Source organism: Pocillopora verrucosa, chromosome 6 (genome assembly GCF_036669915.1).
Source record: "Pocillopora verrucosa isolate sample1 chromosome 6, ASM3666991v2, whole genome shotgun sequence".
Classification (NCBI taxonomy): domain Eukaryota; kingdom Metazoa; phylum Cnidaria; class Anthozoa; order Scleractinia; family Pocilloporidae; genus Pocillopora; species Pocillopora verrucosa.
The window spans coordinates 22,294,636-22,314,043 of NC_089317.1; the positions used below are offsets into that span (position 1 = coordinate 22,294,636).

At 37.2% G+C, this 19,408-nt stretch overlaps 2 protein-coding genes across 3 annotated transcripts; one reads left to right on the forward strand and one right to left on the reverse strand.

The window, feature by feature from the left end:
• Positions 1–1,081: 1,081 nt before the first annotated feature.
• Positions 1,082–12,011, reverse strand: LOC131783577 (pseudouridylate synthase PUS7L-like). Of its 2 annotated transcripts, XM_059100342.2 has the most exons (17): positions 11,873–12,011; positions 11,214–11,409; positions 10,945–11,086; positions 10,178–10,275; positions 9,815–9,900; positions 9,451–9,541; positions 8,534–8,703; positions 7,733–7,781; positions 6,958–7,091; positions 6,368–6,517; positions 6,183–6,225; positions 5,370–5,492; positions 5,009–5,079; positions 4,572–4,680; positions 3,509–3,879; positions 2,978–3,025; positions 1,082–2,871 (listed from the first exon to the last, which is right to left on the reverse strand). In XM_059100342.2, the coding sequence occupies exons 1-17, from the start codon at positions 11,938–11,940 to the stop codon at positions 2,508–2,510; spliced, it is 2,313 nt and encodes a 770-aa protein (XP_058956325.2). In that variant the 5' UTR covers positions 11,941–12,011; the 3' UTR covers positions 1,082–2,507. The 2 variants fall into 2 exon arrangements, with proteins under 2 accessions (XP_058956325.2, XP_058956326.2); XM_059100343.2 differs by lacking the exons at positions 10,945–11,086; positions 11,873–12,011 and having other exon boundaries at positions 11,214–11,355.
• An 83-nt stretch (positions 12,012–12,094) lies between these two features.
• On the forward strand, positions 12,095–17,639 carry LOC131783517 (histone H4 transcription factor). Its single transcript, XM_059100278.2, has 7 exons — positions 12,095–12,666; positions 13,120–13,272; positions 13,356–13,433; positions 14,253–14,373; positions 14,806–14,944; positions 15,043–15,167; positions 15,851–17,639. The coding sequence occupies exons 1-7, from the start codon at positions 12,171–12,173 to the stop codon at positions 16,287–16,289; spliced, it is 1,551 nt and encodes a 516-aa protein (XP_058956261.2). The 5' UTR covers positions 12,095–12,170; the 3' UTR covers positions 16,290–17,639.
• Positions 17,640–19,408: the final 1,769 nt, after the last annotated feature.

A 19,408-nucleotide genomic window follows, 5' to 3' on the forward strand; every position in this document is an offset into this window, starting at 1 on the left:
ATAACCATGGGTTGTTCGGATGCGAGTTGGTTCCGTCAAATTGGTGGCTAACGTAACAAATGCTACAATGAATGAAATGAAGGTTTTCAGAGCGGGTAGAAAAGACTGATTTTGCCTTTACTGCTGCAAAGTGCAATAAAGTGAAAAAAAGTGGTGAAAAGTGCAACTAAGTGACGCCTGAAATCAACGCTGGAATGCAAGCGAATAGAAATCTTGTTGCAACGGCAATATAGGTTTTACCACTGGTTTTCGTGACGTAATGTGTAAAATTATGTCTACTAAAATCAGGCGATTATTCGAAGACTCTAAGCATTTCCGACGAGGAAAACAATAGAAACTGAGACATAGCCTGCGGCAGTATTTTTCAGAACATACATTTTTAGATGTGACATCGAAGAGCAAGGTAAACCTGAGAGTTCTCAAGAGACTTCAAGAATATTGGGAAGGAATTTTCTAGCTTTGTCATAAGAATTCATCCATAACATCCGAAACAATACCATTGTGTGATCAAATTCTAAAATTGGCCTGACTGTGGCCTGTCGGTGTGCGCTACTGCAGCTACGTTAATCGTTTAAGAACAGTACCTATTGAGTTAAGTGTTCAAACGATTAATACGACCAAGAAAAGAATTCAGTTCAACAGGATGAATGTACTCGTACTTGTCATATCTATAGCGGTAACTGCCCAAACAACAGCACACGCTCGCAAAATCCCGCTTGATCAAGCACCGGCGTCTGGTCAACAATGTCTATCTTGTCAGGGTGAAGACTGTAACGGAGAAGCGCCGGTGACGGCTCACTGCAGCCAAGAGTGCGCCACAATGGTCGATCTAGGAAGTAGCGACCAACCCACTTACGACAATCCGCACATAGTGAAAGGTTGTTCAGACGAGATTTGGTTCAGTCAGCATGGTGGATGTCGGAACGCGTGTTTTGACGAACGGAAGACTTTTGGAATGCAAAGTGGAAGTAAGGACTGGATGTGCCTTTATTGTTGTACAGGCGATATGTGTAACAAAGTCACCCCCGGAATCAACGCAGGATCCAGGGCGAATAAAGATTCTATTGTAACAACGATGCTAATCGTTCCGCTTTTACATCTTGTTCGTGTGTGCATGTTGTAACGGCGAACAGCTTCGTCGTTTAGATATATTTATACCACCAGTAGACACTGACCATGTTCAGCCTTTTTCTGGAGAGAAGAAGAACTGTGCACTGATTTATCATCTTCGTTATTTGAGTTTTGAACCCGCGCAGCAGAACAATCATTTGTGGATGTGTTAGTGAGGAGAAAATTAGCCTAAGTGTGCTTAGTTCAAAGATTTGATGAATATTTAGAGATTGTCGTTTAGATATTGCTCCAGAGACAAGTAATGGTCTTTGATAGTACTCCTGTAGCGAAAAAAGATTTATAATAGCTGACCAATTCTGATTTTGTAGTGATACTAGCATGTTATCTATTGGATCATATCCTACAGCAGTTGTTTTCTACCTCTTATACAATACTTCTGAACCAAATAAATGAGAATCAACGAGGACAAGAACTATGACATTGTTTTCCTAAATACAGAGAATTTAATTGAACAAGTGTATTGTATATAATTCTATCTCACACTGCTTTTGGCTTCCTCAGGTTCATGGACTGGGGATGTATTTTTTCTGTCTTAAGTAACGACCGCAAATATTTCTCAGAAGTTTCAAAACGCGTTGGCAACTTCCCTAAATGTTTGTTAAGCTTTAATTATATATACTGGATATAGGGCTTTAATTATCCAATTGCACCGTGGAAGAGTACAAATATCCTGCGATATTGTAAGGTTATTTGAACGGTTGGTTATTTTGTGCCAGTCGGCTGCGAGCGCTACGCTTCTCTATCCGCTTTGCTTTTCCCGGCTAATGAGAAATGAACAGAAAGACTTACAGAAAAAAAAAAAGCAACTGGATAATAAATAACTTATTAGACGTTTTGGTGTGTAGTATCGCTGAGTATTTTTACTCATTAACTGCCTTTAAATAATGGTTTAAGTGTTTCAGTGTGAGTAGCCAATATAACACAAAGTGGAAAAAAGGAAGCCGTGGATGGAGGAACAGGCAACAAACTCACAGTTTCGAGTTTGAAGGGGTGAAGATTGTTGTATGCCACAATATCCTCTCCTTCCGCTAAAGAGTTTTTTTTTCTTGTGGAAATCTTGCTCAACTCAGCGTTTTAGTGAAGATCAGAAAATGTGAACAGAAAGCATGAAAGTTAGGCAATCTCTTGGGGGACATTAAAATGTTTATAGGCGAGGTTCATCGATACACTCTTTTCACATAGCCATGTTATTTTTACAACAACGATTCACCACCCTTTATGAAAGCACATATTGTAAAATTTCAACCCTCTTACAATCTAAGAAATAGCCATAAGTTAGAAATTCCACCTTTCAAAACCAGTAACAGAAAATTTCCATATCCTACAGGGGTTCAATTTTGTGGAATCCCCCTTTGAGAATCGCTTCTTCTATTCTTTCAATTCTTCATGAGCTCTCTTAAACACGACGTCGCGTAACAAGAAGGTTCCAAACTAAACGAGATCTCAAGACTACTGCAGCAGTCCTCAGATCTTCGACAAACCTCACTGAGTTCTGTTGGTCTAAAATCCTTTGTTCTGTCGTCGTAACAGTTACTGCTTGATGCAAGTCGCGGTCTTTTCGCGTCACTGTCACTGTCAACACAACTTGAGTCTTCTGTTGCTGTACAGTGATCACTCCTGGCAGAGTAACTATCTTCCGTTCGTGTACGCTCTTCTCCAACATATCTATATGACAAATCCCATGGGAATACCACGAGCTTTCTGTAAGTACCAGGCAAGTTCATACCCAGACTCCGCAGCCTGAAATAAACAGCGCAGAAGAAAAAAAACTATTGTAGACTTCAAGTGACAATCTGTTTATGGGTTCAAATTTAACAAATTGTCAAATAAGGGAAATAACACCAACCTAAAACTTTTTGCAGTCAACCCGTCCGTTTCCAGCCTCTTTTTATACCTACAAAAAGGATATTAACTTAACTCTTTACAACGTGCAATTATCTTTATCGATAGAGAAACTTTTTTTTTAACTCGCCTAAATTAAATCAACAAGGAATCATTCTGTCTCGTTATTCTCTTTTCCAACCGCCACGTATTTGTACCGCAAAAAAATTGCTCCTCATAAGCGGCCCACAACCGACAAAGTTAAACCCTCGACCCTTTAACTCCCAAGATCTAATTGTTGATTCTTCTCTCTTGCTGCTATTTCCTTGTAAATTAGTTACGAAAATTAGCTGTTGGATCAAGATGACAACTTCTACCTGATAAGTATGAGTATTTTCAAGACCTGTCTGCAGGAGAAGTTACATGTTAATCACTTCTTGGAGTTAATGGGTTGAACAAGTCCGAATTGATATCATCTGAGTTGTTCACTTTGCCTTCCACGTTATACAACTATCGCTTTAGAAACTAATAATTAAATCTGCCATTTTATACTCACTCGTCCCCCACATCATTTGTTGGATACTGAATGTTGTAACCAGGAAGCGGTAAAACTACATCTTTGAGGCCATGCTTTCCTTCATCCTGATCAGAAACACATCTCACGCAATCTCTTCTTACACCACTGGTGTCATCTTCGCACGAATTTCCCGCGCTAGCACTTTCACAACTGTCAGCGGTCGCCGAATTTTTTAATTCATCTACATTTGCAAACTTATCCGCGATGAGGTCACCTTGTACAGCCGCTGTCCGCCCGTATCGCTGTATCCTCAAAGTCGCCATCTGGTTCCAGACCAGGCTGCAATAGCTGTGAACGTACAACAAGCGCATGGAATAGGGAATGTTCAGTAGCGCCTTCCGACAACCATCCTATACAAGAGAGAAAATTGAGTTTCTAGATCTAGCTTCTGTGCTGCACAAGCATTGGGCATTTCGATGCCATAACAGGGCTCGAAATAAAGCTAAACGGACTATTTCGGGTCAAATATAGGTTTTGACCTGTCAACTTCGAGGAGGGCCGGACATTTTGTTCGGTTGTTTACGCATGTAAACAAGAATTTAATTCCAAGCAGCTAAGTTCGAGTTTTTAACATTTTTAAGGTTTAACATTATTGGTTTTCTAGAGGGAAAAAAAAGTAAAGACATACTACCAGACAAGGAACTTTTGATAAACATTTCATAACTGATAACAGTGATTGTACAGTTGCCAGTGGTAGCAATTTTCGCGTTCTCATTTATCAGATTGTCATTGCAAATTTGGCAAGTCTTTCAGGGAAACGCGTGTAGTGTTCAAAATCGGACACTAGTGTCTGAAATCAGACACTGGTGCCCAAAATCAGAAAGTAGTGTCCAGCATTGGACCTCGGTGTCTAAAATCGGACACGAGTGTCCGCAACCGTGCACTAGTGTCTGAAAAAGACAATAGTGTTTCGAACCAACCAACCCATCGACACATCACAAAACGTTCCTTAGAGACTAATAACTTTTAGACAAAGATATATTTTCGGGCTAAAATCATTCATCAAAAACATAAAAAAAGTGAGGGGAATTGATTAACTGACCATGTCGGTCCCGTGTCTATGAAGTCCTTTGAGTACAAGAGTTTCACGGACTTTATAACTGGGCATCTTACTCAATGTACCTTGCACGTCACCTGTCTCGCAGTAATACCTGACACGAAAGAAGATTAGGAAAACGAAAAGGAAGATTATAAACAGGCCATTAGTAAAGAGAAGAGGAATTTTCATCTTGGAGCAACTCTCAGTTACTTTAAGCGTTTACCTTGCTTTGCCCTGTGATTGATAAAAAAAACTTGCCCCCAACTATGAACCAATGGGACACGAGTTGTTTACGCGAGATTTCCTGCGCTTTTGGCTGGTTATGTGTGCTTACTTGAGTTTTCATGGTATCTTCCTTTGTCCTGAATGGTTATGGTGATTATTTTGGCGCGGTTCTCGAACACTTAATGGAAAAGTCTTATCTTATGCCTATTGCTTACCTCTTAGCGGAGTCCACCGGATTGTCTGGATTATTTTCCGATGGAGTCAGAAGAAGTTTTACCGCTCGTACCTACACAGAAGAAAATAATAAAATTAATAAAAAACATTTTTAGACGGGACCAATCGGGCTTGCAGAAGCTGAACCCAAAACTTTGAAATTCATAAAATTTCGAGGGTAAATACGAACAAATCAATCTGTAAGCCTTTATTGTTTTACACGTGCTGCAGTTTGGGAAATTACAATACACAGTTACTTTTCTTCAATATCTTTGTGAGCCCACATTTGGACTTCAATTCCTGCACAACACGTATTACTTGGAGACTTTTAAAACAAACTGTAAAATTGCAAAATTTCCTTGCCATATCTCCCTGTAACATAGCAAGCCCGACATCACACGCATTTACTTCTTTGTCATCCAAGCCAAACCTTTGAGGGCCAAAGTAATTAAGAAATCCATGAAGAGACAGAGAGGATGCTGCATCCTAAAAAAAAAACAAATAAACAAAAAATAAATGTTGAAAAGTTTAATGAATGAATAGATAGGTGAGTGAGAAGGTAAGTGAGTGAGCAAGTGACTCACTGTAAGCTAATAAATAAATGATATTGACAAGTATAAGATGGTTTAACTTTGTACAGCTTCAAAAAAATTTAAAGTACAACTTAGGCCTCCCAATGTGGTATTTAAAAAAAATAATTAGATGACTGTTGGAAATAGCATGGGAAATCCACTTCAATGGGAATGAGTAGAAACTCTTGACCCATAGGAGATACTACATATATAACAATTTAGACAAAAACCAACAGAAAATAATGGTGCATGATACTATTTTCTCCTCAGAAAAACCTAGTATTACCATATCTCTAATCTACCTTTACCTTATCTTTAAAATTAGTACATTAAGGCTAGAAATGAAACAAAACTCCACACTTCCCTAGAGTCCTTGGAATTTTCAGATGGCCATCTGCAAAACATGTTGCTGACTTCTTTTGAAAGTCACAAATTTTTTCACACAATTCCCTGGCTCAGCTTTTACATCATGAATTGATGTTAAGTCTACAAAAGCCTTGGCTAGTAAACATACTGCTTTGAAACAATAAAATTGATGAAAGGCGATATTTTGAAACAAGGTATTCTTCTAGTATTTGTTCAACTTACATGTATTATAACACACCTGTACAACTTTTTCCAAGTCACCAACATTTTCCTCAACAAGGCTGCAAATAATAGAAAGTAGGAGAAAATTGTCTTTTTTTTCAGTGCTGAATACACACTGAATGAAATACCACTGGAAAAAAAAGGTGATATATTTTTTATGATTCAAAAACCACAGACATATGTTACAGAGTTCAAACTGACCTATTACTGGTGTCACTCTGAATATTTCTGATCACAACTTGAAAATGGTTTCCCTTAAGTGCGCCCATTCTGAGTGGTCTACTCAGTCCCTCCCTGTAGCTTCCACATTGTATACCCTCTAGGGATGAGTGATCTTGAACAGCACATATCCTTTTTGATGAAAAGGAAAATCTTACTATTGTTGAATGAATGCTATGCCAGAAACTGATAAATAGCTATAAATCACTCAAATGTTTCCAATTTTGCTTCTAACAGAAAAAGGTTGGAAATTCTAAACTAATTGACATGTTACCTGGAAATCTGAAATACATTTACATGCCATCTAACTAAAATATCTAATACTTTGGCCTCCAAATGACTTTTGGACGCACAGCAGAATTATTGTGTTGTTCTTCAGGGTTTTTCTCTTACAGTGCCTGGATTCCATCCTCAAGAATGAAAAAAAACAGACATAATGGAGCTAAAGGTTCAGTGTTCAAAGTCCCAAGCCATGCTTGTCATGCAAGAAAATTAAGTAATAATGGTTTTATCTAATCCTATCAAAAAAAAAAAGAAGAATTTTGAAAAACAATAAAACTGGAATGACTCACTGTTCTGGTGAGACACCTCTGACCACCATGTACTGTTTGGTGACTGCTTTCTTATCCTTGATACCGGCATAACTAAAGGCTGAAGGCTGAATATTCAGACAGGTGGACAGGCGGTGTACAGCTTCCAGTGTTTCCTTTGGATTATGAAGAAAAAAGTGTGATGTTTAACAAAAACTAACTAATTTATAACCGCTACAATTTCCTCAAATGTGATTGGTACAATTTAGCTGCTTTATTTTTCATTAATCATTCTTTAAACCTTTAATCTGACAGTTGAAGCAGCCAGTTCCAATATGAAAATTGTAACAGTTATGATTAATTGGTAAAAGGACTTCTTGTCGTCCAATTCTGTCTTTAATCATACTCATGATTGACAAATTTGACTCCCACTTTGCAGTAATCCAATTTTGTTCATCCCTTGTATGATTACAGACTATACATTTTCTTTGGTACTGGCAAGGAGAATTTGTTAACAATCAAAGCCTCTAAGGTTGCTCATCATTTCTTTTATTTTCATGACCTTAATGAGTGATTCAGCAGTATTACTGCAAGGAGAAATTAGATGCTGGTCACTCATAGAGTGTAAAGGGCTGAGAAGTATAAATGAGTACCAGAAAACAGAGGTATTCCAGAGTAAAAACCCTGGTGGGGAAAAAATAATAATGAACCAGAGTTGCATTCAGACTGAACCTTTTTAAATTGTAAAGGAGCAGGTAAGGGAGAGCTTTTGATGATGATGTGGGTGAACATTTCATGAGCATAAATCTATGCTTACCATATTTCTTTTGCATAAAACAAATCCTGTGTATTCACTTTCAGTCTGACTGGAGAGTTAAAATATTTTTGATGAAAGATATAACATCAAGTAATAAATATTAAAGTGATTCATAAGTCAGAATGAATAGCATGGAAAACTGACAGAAACAATTAACATTACAGCATACAAGAAGTTTAAAGTTCATCATTCTACAGATTGGTTTAATTTTACAGTGGAAGAACAACACAAATCAAAGCTTGTGACTCATTCACCATAAGCACAAGATTTACAAACTTTACTCAATTAAATTTCCCCAGTGCTGATTATTTTCCTTTGCCAGTAAATTGATAAATATGTTGTATGTCTACATTTTTGTCCCACAGGCAGGGACTGGTTCATAGACATTCAAAAGGATATTTATATGACCTAAGCAGCTCTAACCTTGATAAATTCTAATTATCAACTGAGTTGATAACGTAAATTGGCTACCGTTAAGAGTCTGAAAGGTGATGTTTTGAGCATAATAGCCTTTATTGACAATAAAGCTTCTTAGGTTGCTCATCATTTCTTTTATTTTCATGATCTTAATGAATGATTCAGCAGTATTACTGCATAGCCTTCGTCAGAACAAATGAGGTGAGGTTTCACTCTGATGAAGGGGTAACACTCAAAATGCCAGCTCTCAAACTCTTAACAGTGGCCAATTTAAGTGATAAACTCAGTTGATGATATCAAACGAATATACCTTGTCATACTCTCCCACCCCCACAGCATCACAATTTCTTTAGAAACTTACCCCTATACTCATTTAGCACTAACCTGGACATTGTTGGTTTATAACTTTGCTGTAGTGACTTTTTTCCCTTCACTCGCATTCTAACCTGAATGTAGCTTCCTCCACCTACACCATTTGATGTCTTCTTTTCAAAGTCATTGAATGTCTTGCTTTCAAGAAATGAGCCAAAATGCTTTGATAGCAGTCTGTGAATCTGAGATAATAGGTCAGTGTATAGACAAAGTGTTACAATTTAATAATAACTTTATTTTTATTGAATAGACTGAGTTGGAATTGTCATCATATTCATAATTCTGGAAAAGTGCATGACAATTTTGAGGTTGTATATTAACCCTTTCACTCCCAAGATCTAATTAGTAATTCTCCTTACTATCTGCCATACAATTCTTATGATGTTAGTTCAGAGAATTTGGTATTGGATCAACTAATAATCCCATAATTGACATTCTTCTCTATTCTCATCACCTACCTACTTGATATTGCTTTGATATTGTATGGAGAAATTCTGTCTTGGTCACTTGTGGGAGTGAAAGGGTTAATAAATCACTTCATATACATTTTAGTGTTTAGTATCTCTGAGTATTTTTACTTTTTGTTTGTATTTTGACTGCTCATAAAAAATACTCAGCAATACTCTACACACCGAAATATCTAATGAAATATACATCCAAGGTTTCCTTCCTCATCTCAATCATGCTGGCCAAGTCAAGATCAATGTTAACTCTTTAATTCCTGAGGGTGACAAGTGTTCTAACTTCTCTTCACAATCTATCCTTTGAATCAAATATTTAAGCCATGAGAATAAATGAAATGATCAGCAACTAGAACAAAGCTCTTGATGGTTTTACAAATTCTCCTTGTTAGAGCCTAGGAAATGTATAGAGAACAGTATGGAGAATATACACAATGATGTTAGGGTGTAAAGGGTTATTATTGTCACCTTTGTGCGCTTCTCTTTATCTGCATTACTGACATCAAGATCAAAAGTGGAAGATATTGTTCTCATTTCCCAATGAGCAAAACACAGCAGTCTATTGATCAATACATAAAATAAGCAAAGACAGGCTTAAAAAAATTTTTCAACTAAGTGAACAAACTAACACACTACAACTAATTTTTCTCCAATTACCACACTTTTCTATCAACACAGCTAGGATAAAATATCTGTTGGTAGGCCAGTATTACAAGTAAATTTCATCACTGTAACTCCATCAGACTCCCAGTCCTCCAATCTAAATATTGACACAACATCAAGAATAAAAAACAAAATACAGGCAACTACAATATGTCTTCCAGTGTGTTACCTGTTCACTTGATGTCGATCATTTAGTAACTCAAAAAACTCCCAATAAACTTTATCACTGACTGCAAAAATGGATGGAGGGTCTCCCTGAAGAAAAAAAGATTCTTTATCAGTGTGACATAAAATGGTTTCTTCAAGGCCAAAAATTTATATTAAATTTATTATTAATTCAGTAATGCATCAACAGGGTTGTCAAAACACATCTACACTGAAAACTAGCCTGCTACTTGTAATGCTTGTAGCTCAACTTTCAGACTAGTGCAGAGGCATCACATTGTGCTGCAAACTTTGTATCCCACCCTGGTTATTTTCCAGATTTTAAGAAATCTTTTTGACAATCCTGCATCCATATTGAACACCTTACCTCTTGCTCACTCTGTACGGTTACAGTCTGAAGATGGGGGTATGCCAACCTGACATTTTTGTGAAGAGCTCTTCGTTCCTCTTTTAACATTGCTGACGCTATGATGAAATTTAAAATTCATGAACATGGAGGTTTCCCAAGAGAGGGGTTCCATTGTTCAGAGTATATAATTGGAGTGCAATGTTCTTCAAATTGGGAAAAACACCATGGTTACAGTATACATCCTTGACCACATTTTGTTGTAAGATAATTTGATTTAATCAACCTAGCTGATGAGGAGAATTGACCACTGTTAAGAGATCTGAGTGGAGGGGGAGGGTGATGTCTTCCACCCTTCATCCCCTCATCTGAACTTAGGTTTGGCACCCTGATACTATGCATGATGAGTATTATTTATCTTTTATGAGTTTGTAACCAATCTCAACACATAAATTATGAACTGCAAATTATGAACTTGATTACTAATATATACATTTATATATATATATATATATATATATATATATATATATATTTATATATAAAGATCACATAGATTACTTGTACATGGATTTTATTCAATTTTTGTAAATCACACTTTTAATGTTTGTGTATCTATTCATCACACCATTTTTGTGTAAACGCAATTCATCTTCTCTGCTGCAAAGTGATTTTTTAATAAACATATCTATCAATCTATCTATTTTAAACCTTACTAACTTTGTAGATAATTGAACAATAAAAGATAACATTATCATCTATTTTAGGCAAATGTGTATCAGCCTTACAAACACATATTCTCTTGTTGTTTTCTTTCCTTTTCTCAACATCCAGTGAAAAATCTCTGAGCTCCGTAAATTTCTCACTTCCCAGACACTTTTCCAAATCACTCACTGCACATTCTTGTAAATTGTCAAATGACTCAGAAATCTAAATGAAAGTTAAGATTATCAAAGATATTTTAAGCAATGCAAAAATAAAGGTAATTTTGTTAACAACAAAAAGTAATGACATGATACTCTCTTACATGTACCATCATCATGGTTATAAGCTGTACCTTGTTTAAAAATGGTGTTTCTTTTTCCAGACTCTTAAGTTCCAAGCTCCTCTCATAATCAATCATTTCTTTGGGTTTTCCATCTCTTTTTCTTTTCTGACAGTTTTTGTCATCATTTTCAGAAGAAATTTTGTTTCCAATAAGTTCCACCAGCTTCCCTTGAGAGTCAATTTCAGTGACAATAAAATCTTGGTATCTTGGCAAACTTGTCAAGGTCAATATCAGATTGATTACAATTAAGTGCCTTCAATTCAAATCATATGAAGCATTATGTTACAGACTTGAAAATTCAAAACTTATCTGAGTCTAGTAGCATATGAAGAGAGAGGGTCTGGGAAGTTCACACTCCCCATCAGGTCAGGTAACACCAATAATTTTGCAAAAACAAGATTGCACTTACTATACTCAATATGAAGTATCTAAAATCTACATGTATGCCTAAAAACATTTCTTATTCAAGCTCTCGAGAAAATAAAAATTCATGTGGCATCTGCATCAAAGTATGAACCTCCTTCTAAAATTTTAATAATAATGTGTGGTGATGTGTCTGAAACTCTTCACGTGGCTGGACCCCGGCCCAGCCCAGCACCCAACCCTGCGTTGTACACGGTCTTGTTCGTCACTCCTTTTTACAGGTAGATCTTATTCACTAAGGATACGTTTGCTTGATTTGCCCCTTGAAACCCTCTCGATCACGATCAAGAAAACAGTCCGCACCAAAGGACATTTTTGGACAAATATTGTAGACCTTAGACGCTAGGAAACTATCGGGACAACTTGCGAGAGTTTATATGATCCTACAACATTAAGTCGAGGAGAGACAATGGCCTGGTTACAAATCTAAATAGCTGACCGCAATTATCCGGGGCGCATAAAAATGGCCGATCTTCGCGGGTCTTTATTTCGCTCTGACTTTGTGTTTTCAACACAGCTTGACTGTTGATTTTTAGCGAAGTGATGGATCTACTCGAGTGCGAATGGGGCTCTTGTGAAGAAAAGTTTCCCCTTTCAAGTTTTCAAGACTTCAGGGAGCATTTTGAAGGACATTTAAGAGGAATTTTCCCGGGATATCGAGCGGGTTTCTCAGATGATAATATACCAGAAAATTTTACTTGCTTTTGGAGAGACTGCGGTTGGGATTCTCCCATTGACGCCGGTGATATAATCCGTCATGTCTTCTTCCACGCTTTCCACACTAAAATAAAGCTTGAAGGGTACAAAAAACAGCAAGAAATGAAACTGACGCCTTGCACTTTAGACAGTCAAAGCAGAAATCTTCTTCCTGACATTCCTGAACCGTTTCTCTGCGAGTGGAAAGAGTGCAGTGTTGAGTTCAACTGTCCTACGCTTTATTACAGACATGTTGACAGTCATGCTTGGGCTGTGGATAAGATATACGCAGGAGTTGGAGAAAATGGCAGAAAAAAGTACTCCGTCACTTGCCAGTGGGAGGGTAAGGAACTGCCATCTTTGACTAGCTAAGCGTCGTGATTGTTTGTTATGGAATATACCATGAATATTTAACACTGTGCTAACTCAAACTACATATCAAAGTACTTAAACTCTGCTGGTGAATTCTATTCTGAGTGCTGTAGCACGCAGTCAATCATACGTTTTCGTATACTTTGTTGATTTCTATTTTAGGCATATGTCGAGGTTTAAACTTTTCAATTTCCCTAGCTCTTGACATCACCTCTTACCAGTCACATTCTTTGTCCTGCCAGTTGCCACAGAAGCTTTGTAAAGCAAAATATTAAACTTAACTATTCCTCTACTATGCTATTTTACAAAAATAAAGTTACAGAATATGAAAAATATACCCTGTATCACACTGTATAACAGGGCAAAAATACAGATGGAAAGCAGGTATCTCATCTCTAAGTAGTTTCTTCTTTTTTTTTTCAAGGATGTAATTTTACAACTGTAAACCACTACAAACTTAAAGAACATTGTCGAAGTCACACAAGAGAGAAGATTTTTGCCTGTGTGACATGCGGTGGTATGTTTGCAAACAAGACAAAACTTGTAGACCACATGGTTCGACAGAATTCTTCAGGATGTGAGTAAATTTTGATCATGGTAATTGATTTTACTCAAGTTTTCATCACTTTAATGTTTTCCTTTTGATTTGCTTTGTTGCAGTCGAAAGTTTTCAATGTTCACACTGTCTGAAGCACTGTGGCTCTGAGCGTATCTTGCGTGATCACATGAGACATCATGGTACATAAGTAGAGGATATTACATGGCAGCATGGAGATTTGAAATTTCCCTTCAAGTGTTAAACAGTATTTCATGGCTGAGTGAAGGGAACAAGTGAAATATCTTTCAACATGAGAAGAGAAATATCGTATCTCCAAGCAGCCACATAATATTCTGCTTACTATATTAACACCAATGAAGTACTAAATCATTCCTTTTAATATTTTTTTTTTAAAGTAGCACAATGTGTCACTTAAGTAGAGCATGTCACAACTGAAAAGTGGAAGAAGTGCAGGGCCTGCAAAGCATGATCAAAATTCAAATTTCTGTTACAATGTATTAGTTTGATAGTTCATCTGCCATCTGCCATTCTGTCAGTAGTGTTCAAGAAAAGAGAAATCAGGAATATTTAATTTTCAGATAAAATGTAAATAATTGGCTACTCGATGATACCAAAAGTGTTTTGGTACTACAAGGGTATTCCAAGAATGTTGTGAACTTTTGTTTGTTCCAGGTGAACTCAGGTTGTAGGAGGCCATATCACAGTGGGATAGGGTAGAGGGTTCAAGCTCCAGACCAGACCAGACCAACACTGTGGGCCTTAAAATATTTGAATAAATGGTTCAACATTCAAGTCTCCTCTGGTACTGTACTGTGCTGGTTAGCAGAGAACTTAAAAGAAGTCACATATACTTCTTGTAAAGAGTAGGGAATTTAGCCCCTGGTGATAAATGAAAAATAAACTAATTTCCAAAAGTGTGATTCAACTTATTTGAATTACAAAGAAATAAAACCACCTTACATAAATGTATGTAATTGTTTATTAAATTTTATTTGCAGTCAACAATGTGAAGTGTCAGTTCTGTGACATGACCTGTCCAAATGCTTCAGCCCTCAAGCAACATGTCAAATTCAGACATTCGGAGGAAAGACCCTTTAAATGTGATGTGTGCAGTTACACGTGAGTGCACTTTCCAATGGACAGAGTAACATGCAGTTAACTTTTTAACTCCTAAGATCTGATTGATAATTCTCCCCTCCAGCTGCAATACATTTCCATGTAAAGTAGTGACAAGAATTTGGTGTCAGATCAAGATAACAACTTCTACCTGATCAAGTTGTGTATTCTCATAACCTGTTTGCTGGATAATGTAAGGATATTGTAAGGAGAAGTTACATGTTTATCTCTTCTGGGAGTAAAAGGGTTAAATTGAAAAAATGATTGATACATTCAAAGATGTTGAAAACCAACCAGTCAAACTAGAGCATAGTGCTTCCTAAGGTGTCACACAACTTCTGTGAAGACTGGCAGCATACAAATTAGAAACATTTGGGTTAATATCAAAAGCAATCAGGCAATGCACAAAAAAATTACTTATTTTTTTCATTTTAGCTGTAAAATGCAGTCAGATCTGCGACGTCACCGTGAATTCCACAATGCTGTTTTAGCTTATCATTGTGATTTTGAGGGTTGTACCTTTTCTGCTCGTGCCATGCAAACAGTGAAAAGGCATCAGAAAGTTGATCACCAGGTGAGGTATTTGTTGAATGTTACTATCAGTAGTGAATTGCTAGATGCATTGTTTTTCTTTGTTCATCTGTTTACTTTTGTCTTAAAATACATGTCTAGGGAATTGATTTGTACCGATATGAATGTCATGTTTGTGGACAGCGATACACAAGAGGATCTGGGTTGACCAACCATCTGAAGAAAAAACACAGGTTCAGTTGGCCAGCTGGACATCCAAGGTTTAGGTGAGGTGACAACACATTATTTTGCTGATTATCATTATGCAAATACTAATGATGCTAATAATAACAGTGATAATAATGGTAATAGGAGCAAGTGGATTCCAATTTGATCTGTAATTCTATGAGTGATTAAGCTTCATATTTTTATTTGTTTGGCAAAATCACTTGTGTAGCTTGCAGCGTGAGTGTATTTTTGACTGACCAAGTTTAGAACTTCATCATGAAAAGTTTGATTACCAACTTGAATTTTGTAAAGGAGAGGAAAGTTTGGGAGAGGAGTAAACTTTTGCCCCCCCCCCCCCCCCCCCGTCCCCTCTCCACCCAGTCTTACCCCAACTCAAACATGGCACCTTCATAAACAATTTTAAGCTTTGTAAAACTGACTAACCCTTCTTGATAAAATTCCTGACCTGAAGAGTTATTTGATGGATCGGTAAGCCCAAAAAGGATAGAAGAGTAGTCTGTTGCCTCTACAAAATGTGGTATTAAAATGCAGATTTCTATGGGTTCAAAGGTGCTATAGGCAATAGTCACATGGTTATGTTCAATGTCATGATCTAAAGCAGAATTTCAGTGAAGTGCTGCTATGTAATTTTGATTGGAGTGGTCACTGAAAATTTTTTGACTAGAGGTGAAGCAGAAGTGTATTCTGTATTTAATAGAGCAATTCCTGTCCATAACTGTAGATACAAAGAGTGTGATGACGGCATTTGTCGACTTCAAACTGTGCGCTTTGAGAGTCTCCATTTGTCACAGCTGATGAATGAACAGGAAGGTGCTGGGAACACGGAAATGCAAGCAGGTGATTCCCCCCAGGATTGCATAGACTCTCCTGCAACCTCAGGGGGGTCACCAGAATCGAATATTGAGGGGTCACCCTTTCTTAATAGAGGGGATCACCCTGGAGAGCTCAATTGCCAAGAACTTCTGCAAGAATGGAATGAAAGTAACAGTAGTACACAAGACAGGCGACATAACGGTGGAGGACCAATAAGGAGTCGTGTGATGGGGAGAGTTTCAGAAGCACATCCTTATGAGAGATCAGAGTCACCTGAACTGGATTTACCACAGACCTTGCTGGATCTTCAAGATGCTGCAATCAGGCTTGCCAATGGACAAAATTAGATCAGTTTTATTAATTGTAAATTCATGATTAAATTAAATGATTGAATAATTAACAACTATTCACCAAAGTGGAGGAAGCTAGTGATGAATATTTACTGAGCTGCCTATTAGCAGGTAAATATCCACAGCTAGCCACCAACACTGAGGTGAAAAGTTGTTTTAATATTTACTGAAACAGTGAGTTAACATAGCACAAAAAAGATGATTTGAACTCATTTATTCCTGTTATGATTACAATATTTTTAATTGCAAATCTTGTGCAAGTTGCTGGAGGGTGATTGGCAAAGGTTATTTGGAGTTAGAGTAGTTAATCAGAGCACGCCTTCAACTCTATCAACTGTTTTAGTATACACTTGAAAAATTTATACTCAGTAGCTTTTGTTTAAATGCCACTCTAAAGAGACTGTAAAGTAAGAACCAACATGTACATCACCACAAACAGTACCACAAGGAAGGACTGCAAGCACTTTATTTACATGATCACACTGAAGAGAGCTGGAATCTTGCTGTTCATTGTAAGAAAAAGAGTCACAGACTTTCATGTTGAAGCCAATTTTTACCACATGGAGGTGTTTATTCCATCCATAGATGTACTTGTTAATGTGGTACATTAGATTAGATTTCAATGGTCGCTTATTGCAGTTGTCCTGCTAACTTCAAGTTTGAGGCCTTCTCTTGAAGCACAGTTAACTGTGTCTCACTAGACTACCCCCATTATTTTCACTTTCTTTAACCCTTTAAATCCCATAGGTGATTAGCATGTAACTTATCCCTATGATATTCATAAATTGGTTTTCAACATCTTTAAATGTATCAATCAAAGCTATTTAAGACCACTAATTTTCCAATTTAACTCTTTTACTCCTAGAGGAGATAAACATGTTACTTCTCCTTACATTATCCAGCAAACAGGCAATAAGAATACTCGAACTTTTCGGGCATAAGTTGTTATTTTGATCTAGCACCAAATGCTCACAAATATTTTAGAAGGGGATGTTTAGCATCTAGAGGGGAGAATTAACGATTACATCTTGGGAGTTAAAGGGTTGATTGAAAGGAAAACCTTATGGTTTGTTTTACTGACAAACTTGTCATGTCTACCAATCCGTAATAGCTTAACAGTTAGCTCGAAGAAAAAAATTTCTTTTTTTTTTAATTTCTAAATTCATAGAGAAGGCCAACGTATGGGATCTTGTTACGGCGACTCGGATCGCTAGGGAACGTCTCATTTTTAGTACAGAAAAGGCTTTAACGTTATTCTATGACATAACTTTAGTTCTTTAAGAGTATGTAAAAAGCATAATTTAGGTGAAATTTCATTTCTATAATAAATCTTTTGTGTGAATTGTAGATCCAGACTGTATTGGTGAAACCAGTTTGATTCGTTGCCTTCGAAATACTAACAACTGCGCCTCGTGGGCAAATTTTGTCTTCTGAGATTTAGTGCTGAACAGAACTACGTTGAAGAAGCAAAATTTGTTGATGGTGACGTCCTATATTCGTCCGTACTCCAATAGATCAAATACAATTTTTTTCTTACAGTTCATAAAATATTTTTGCTCACGCATGATTGGCCTAAACGCCTCCAGTGACCGAATATGCTCTTTTCCGCGGAAGACAGATGTAAAACTCAGTCCCTTTCTGATAAAGAGGCTAGAGTCCAGACTCCGTCAGTGAAGATCTTGAGCATGTGTGAAATGAAAAACGTATTTTGGCTGTAAATAAAGCCCTCAAAAACGTTTGAACTCCAAACGAAAACAAGCAATGAATTTGAGGGGACAAAAAGCTTTAAAACTTATCTCAACTCCGAAAACGATCGTCCAAGACTGTTTGCGTCAACCTCAGTCTTAAAGTATGATTGAACAGATCACGTGCTTTTCACGTGAATGCAAAAAAAATTACGTAGGGGGGAAAGAAAGAGAAAATTCTAGTGCAAAATACGCCCACTACACTAAAGAAATATCAACACGGGAATGCACTACGAAACGGTTTCGTAAAATTCGGGTCGACTTCTGATTTTAATTGGGGCAACCATCTTCCGGTACATTTTCTAGAACGGGATCTGATACCTTGAACGTGCTAAAAATTCAATTTTTTTAAAAAATTTAAATTATAAGCAACCATTTGAAATAATTCAGTCATCAACCAAGAATATTTTTGAAAAATTATTAGGGAATAAACTGAATGGGATTTTTTAAAAATTTAAATATATATTTTTAGAGAATTAATTTTCCATGACGACTTGCAAGTTGTAAGGTACAAGATTTCTCACCTAAGGTTAAGGGGGGGGGGAATTAATTTAACATATCAAGTTCTATATGCGTAAATTTCTTGGTCGGAATATTCACCAAAATTCATCTCAGTTTTGTGTCAGAACTGGTAAGCTTTATTAAAGTTCAATCAGGTTCATATGCTTTCTGAAATTCCAGATGGCGAGTTCAACTGAAAATGCCAAAATTTTCATTTTAACGGAGATTTTTCAATTCAAACAAACAAGTACGCCGAATTGCGTTTCAAAAATTCTAACTCCGCCTGATGAAGAATGTTTGTCTTCAGCCATTCGCGAAATTCTAACTAAAAGCATAGATTCAATTTTTAATCGACGTCTTCCACTGCATCTCTGTTCTGACGGCTAAAAGTTTGTACCATTGTAGGTTTCTGTTCGTGAGCGACTTTCAATCGCTGCAAGACCCGATGGCGCTGAATTTCGCCTTTTAACTGCCGTTACACTTAGACAAGCGCTAGTCTCTACAACGGCCCCCTTATCCATCAAAGAGTTTGATCTCCCCACTTTGTGGAGATGTGGCTTTTTATCGTTGTCGCTATCCTTAAATGACTTCACAGTCTCTCGCTCAGCCGGTTCCTCTCCAGGTGCCTTGTCCAACTGCGCCTTGAAAGGTTGTTGTGCGCCAGGTTGTTGTGCGTTACGTGAATTGCCACGGCTGGTCCTCGCTGCACATGACTGTGCCCACCTGTGGCTATGGCACGAGACACTTTCGATGTCCACAAGACTTCGAAAGCTTAAGAGAGCAACGACAGCACGGTGTCGCTCAGCCTCATGAAATTTAGACCTACTGCAAGTCACTGGCTCGACTTCCTTAGGAATCCCGAATCTCAAA